Raw genomic sequence first — 5,000 nt, forward strand, 5'->3', positions numbered from 1 at the left:
GTAAAGCGATTAGAGCCTGTGACAACGGGGTAAAGCGCTATATAAATGCCTTTATCATTATTATTATTATTATTAGTATTATTATTATTATTATTATTATATTATTATTATTATTATTATTATTATTATTATTATCATTATTATTATTATTATTATTATTATTATTATTATTATTATTATTATTATTATTATTATTATTTGATATTGGAAATCGGTTTTCCTTGACTTGGGATGGTGACTGCAACATCATGAAGCGCTATTAGCATGACTCATTTCCTAAAAGAGAATGGATTTGAAAGCATGGTATCACATCGACAAATCATATCAAATAGATTTAGGTAAATGTAATAAACAATGATATGTTCACCAACAAAACTTTTATCAAACGAAATTTAATTCATTTTCATTTCTTATCAGATTACCATGTAAAACCAATGTAATGATAGTTGACATAATATTTTATTCTTGGATTGTTCATTGCCAACACCTAAAGAGCTTTTTTATAAAACTCTGTTTCTTCAAACTTTTTAAAATATTTTTTTTTCAGCACACGAACAGTACAATTGCGAAGTGGAGCCGAACAATTTTTGCAAACCTGGTCATTTTGTTCTGAATGTTTTCACCATCTTCATGACGGTCGTGGTAGCTGGTATATTCCACAGTCTCCGACACTCGTACGATAATGTGTATTACTATTTGTGACCCACCCTTCGCGTAAAACTCGTATTTATATATCGGGGTAAAACTGATGCTTGGGGGTCCCGATGGCTCATTTGGTAGAGTACTCGCTTCACAATAAAAGGGACCGAGATCAATCACGGGTGCAGTCGAGATGTTTTTCTGACCCCCTGTTCACCTAGCAGTGATTGGGTATCTGGGTCTGTTAGATCTGGCGGAAAGTGCTTAACGTCCTATCTAAAGGGTAGCAAGCAATTGCTATTGTCGGTTTCACGCAATAGACTTAGAGATTAACTTCGACTCTATGGATCTAATGGCTCTGAAGGACTAATACAATACATGCTTACAACTTAATTTTAACCAGTTAACTGCCGTACTCTGGAAAGAAAACTAACTTAAAATTTGGCCAGAAAACTCGTCCTTCAAATATTTGATCTGTTTAAATATGAAAACTTTCAATCCTGGGACTACAAATTTTACTCAAAGCATCTAAAGCCCCCCCCCCCCCTTTCCTCTCCCCGCATAATACCGTTTTTAGACAATATAATCGTATTTTTAACATTTGAAGAGATCACTTGTAAAGTTTGCCAAGTCACATATTTATTTTAAAAAACAACGTTTAAAGGATAATTTTGAAAATCTGCAAATATTGATTGGGGTCTCAATATCTCACAGCAAAGGGACCAAGAACGATTCGGAGTGCAGTCGATATTTTTTTTTTCTGACCCTATGTCCACCCAGCAGTGATTGGGCAGCTACTTCTGTTCGATCTGGCGAAAAGTAGTTTGCAATAGACTAGCGTCCTGTCCATAGGATAATTGCTATTGTCCGTTCACGCTATAGAAACTAGGATAAACTCGCTTCCATGGCCCTAAAGGATAAAGGGAGAGCTTGATTATTTATTCACTTACCTTTTAACAGACATTTTGATTCCATTGCTAATCTCAATGAAATGGCTAAAATGCTAATGAATTGATCATTGGAATATTTTGTGGAACAAATTATATTATTGCAAAAGAATGTTGAAACCTTACGTGCCTTATAGCGATTTAACAAACTTTGCAAGAAATAAAAGCATGTGAGGCCCAAAGATAAAATTGTAGACATGTTGTTACAATTCCTTTGTTGTGGTGGAAATACTCTCAAATCGGCACAGAATAAACTCCATTGCAACAGTGTTTAAATAATTCTTTAACGAGCTCTGTCATTTGATCGGTAAATATGTGCACATATGTTTCCATGAAGAGATCAGTTACAGTGATTAGATCAGCGAGTCAACGACACCAGACCTCCGACGACAGGACCCTGGATATCTTTTCATGAACTTTGTGTCGAATCTATCCACACATCACCATTTATTCTGCCCTACTTTCAGACGACTACAGTTTTTAAATTCTGGTCATGAATATCGATCGATTAAAATGAACTTCATCTTGTCAAAAGCTCTTAAATCAGGGGCTTCAAGGATTAGCTATTAGACTTTCTGTCTTGTGTCATAATGTAGATTTTTTTTCCATTGTCCTTGTTAAAGACCTGGGAGTATAGAGGTTTATATGGTACCTAACAGCTTGTGGGGACATCGACATTGAGGATAGGGCAATATGGCCGGTAGAGCACTCGCTTCACAAGCAAAGGGACCGAGATGTATCACGGTTGCAGTCGAGATTTTTTCTGATCCCCCTGTCTACTGAGCAGTGATTGGGTAGCTGAATCTGTTAGATCTGGCGGAAAGGACGTGCGTCCTATCCAAAGAGTAGCAAGCAATTTATATTGCCCACCCACCAGTGATTGGGTAGCTGAGTCTGTTAGATCTGGTGCAAAGTACTAGAATCCTATCCAGAAGGTAGCATGCAATTGCTATTGTCTGTAATGGCTCTGAAGGACTATTTAATGTACATGTGTCATGTTTGTGTGTGTGTGTGTATATGTGTGTGGTTGTGTACGTGTGTGTGAGCTGAGTTGATATCGCTTAAATCACAAATTGACATAGTATATTACCCATTGACACCCACAGGAGACTATTCACAGCGTCAGTTCGTGAGTTCCTGTCTGACATGGGTACACCCATTGGTGTGATAACCTCGACAATCGTGGCCTTGGTGGTCTTCCATCCCATTTCAAGTCAGTATATCGTTTTATCATAATTATAATAATGATAATGACAATGATGATGATGATGATGATGATGATGATGATGATGATGATGATGATGATGATCATGATGATGATGATGATGATCATGATGATGATGATGATCATGATCATCATGATGATGATCATGATGATGATAATGATAATAACAACAAAAATAATGATAATAATAATAATAATCAATAATAATAATAATAATAAATAATAATAAATAATAATAATATATAATAATAATGATGATGATGATGATGAGATGATGATGATGATGATGATGATGATAATGATGATAATGATGGCAATAATAATAATATAAAAATAATAATCATTATCACTATCGTCATCATCGTCAGCATCGTCATCACCATCACCATCATCATCATCATCATCATCATCATCATCATCATTATCATCACAATTATAAGCATCGTCTTAATAGAATAATAATGATAATGATAATAACAACAATAATAATAATAATAATAATAATAATAATAATAATAATAATAATAATAATAATAATAATAATAATAATAATAATAATAATAATAATAAGAGTAATAATAATAATAATAATACTGATCATCATCGTAATCATCTTCATCACCACCACCATCATCACCATCATCATCGTCATTATCATCATCATCATCATCATCATCATCATCATCATCATCATCATCATCATCATCATCATCATCATCACCACCATCATCACAATCATCATCACCACCATCATCATCACCATCATCATTGTCATCATCATCATCATCCCCAATATTACCAATATCAATCTTTCGTACTTCAGTGGACCCCTTTTCGTACAGTGAAGAATTCGATCCCTTCCAATTCTTGGATTTGGGCGAAGCAGGATTCATAACTGTTTCCATTTCTTTCCTACTGGCCATCCCTCTATCCATGCTCATCTTCCTAGATCACAACCTCAACATGGAATTTGTCAGCGACACGGCCAATAAGTAAGACTAAATGTGTCCAAGTGGCTCAATACGGGATTATGTCTGAATGATTTAGATGAAGAAAATGGAGTTTAAATTCAAAATTGTTAGAGTTTGGAAACTTAAAAGTAAAAAAAAGTCGTCATACAGAGCCTTTAGGCTCATGGAGTCGGAGTTTAGCCCGGTTTCGATTACGTGAAATGGACAATAACAATTGCTTGTTACCCTTTGGATCGAACGCTAGTCTATCGCAAAAGTACTTTCCGCGAGATATAACCGACCCAGATACCCTATCACTGCAAAAATTCTCGACTTTATTCGGGGTCAATCTCGGTCCCCTTTGTGTGTGAAGCGGGTGCTCTACCAACTGAGTTATCTGTTCACCCGATCAGGAAATTGTTTCAAATTTAAGAAACTAACCACGGTCTCTCTTCGATGAGGGCATTTGTTTTAACTCAAACTTTCTAGGTTAAGATAATAATTCAATTCTATAAGCATCGGGTTCGTCCCGACATAATGCCCTTTTGAGGCGATTGTTTTAGGCTCATTGCTGGAATGGAAATATTATCAACCCAAAGCAAAATATTGTCCATTACAACAATATTCAAACAAGCTCATAATTGCGTTTGGTTATCATACTTGCAAATATGTTCACTTTGGTCACAAATAACAAATTGATTTTTAAAAATTTAGCTTTTATATAGCGCAATGTCCACGAAACGTGCTCAAAGAGCTTTACAAGGGGTCCCTAGCCAACTGCAACACTTAACATATAGAACGGGACATTACGCCAGTTAGGCGATATTTTTCGGTCAGGGACAACGCTGTTAACGACCAGGTACTCATTTTACATCTGAGTACGGTGAGAGAATCTGAGTAAAGAGCCTTTTCCAATGACTCAACTATACGCCGAGCGAGGCTCGAAACCAGAACCTTCTGATCCGAAAGCGAGTGTCATACCACAAGACCACATAGCCGCACCGAAAAGATAGGCCAGATAGATAGGAGTTTCTTTTAATATTCTCTTTTGACCACAGGTCAAGTGTGTCTTAATTTATTCCTATTCTGAGTGAATGAGTATATGGTAGTGACGGATATTGTGAGAGTGTGAGTACAAAATGCACGCCTAACATTAGGCAATGGTACAGTTTATATTGGAAACATGGTTCCGTGAAGCCTTCTGGGGAATAAATAAAATATTGTGAAGCGCATTAAGCA

The 5,000-nt window shown here is 35.9% G+C and overlaps 1 protein-coding gene across 3 annotated transcripts in view; it reads left to right on the forward strand.

The window, feature by feature from the left end:
* LOC144964650 (solute carrier family 4 member 11-like) overlaps positions 1–5,000 on the forward strand; it is a 67,353-nt gene that overhangs the window by 58,018 nt on the left and 4,335 nt on the right. For all 3 annotated transcript variants that reach the window (XM_078899145.1, XM_078899157.1, XM_078899152.1), the window contains 3 exons: positions 548–674; positions 2,693–2,799; positions 3,635–3,803. In XM_078899145.1, coding sequence (XP_078755271.1) covers positions 548–674; positions 2,693–2,799; positions 3,635–3,803 — 403 coding nt within the window. The remainder of the gene's footprint in view (positions 1–547; positions 675–2,692; positions 2,800–3,634; positions 3,804–5,000) is intronic.

This window comes from Berghia stephanieae, chromosome 1 (assembly GCF_034508935.2).
Source record: "Berghia stephanieae isolate SIO BIC M18660-M18661 chromosome 1, UCSD_Bste_1.3, whole genome shotgun sequence".
Lineage (NCBI taxonomy): Eukaryota > Metazoa > Mollusca > Gastropoda > Nudibranchia > Aeolidiidae > Berghia > Berghia stephanieae.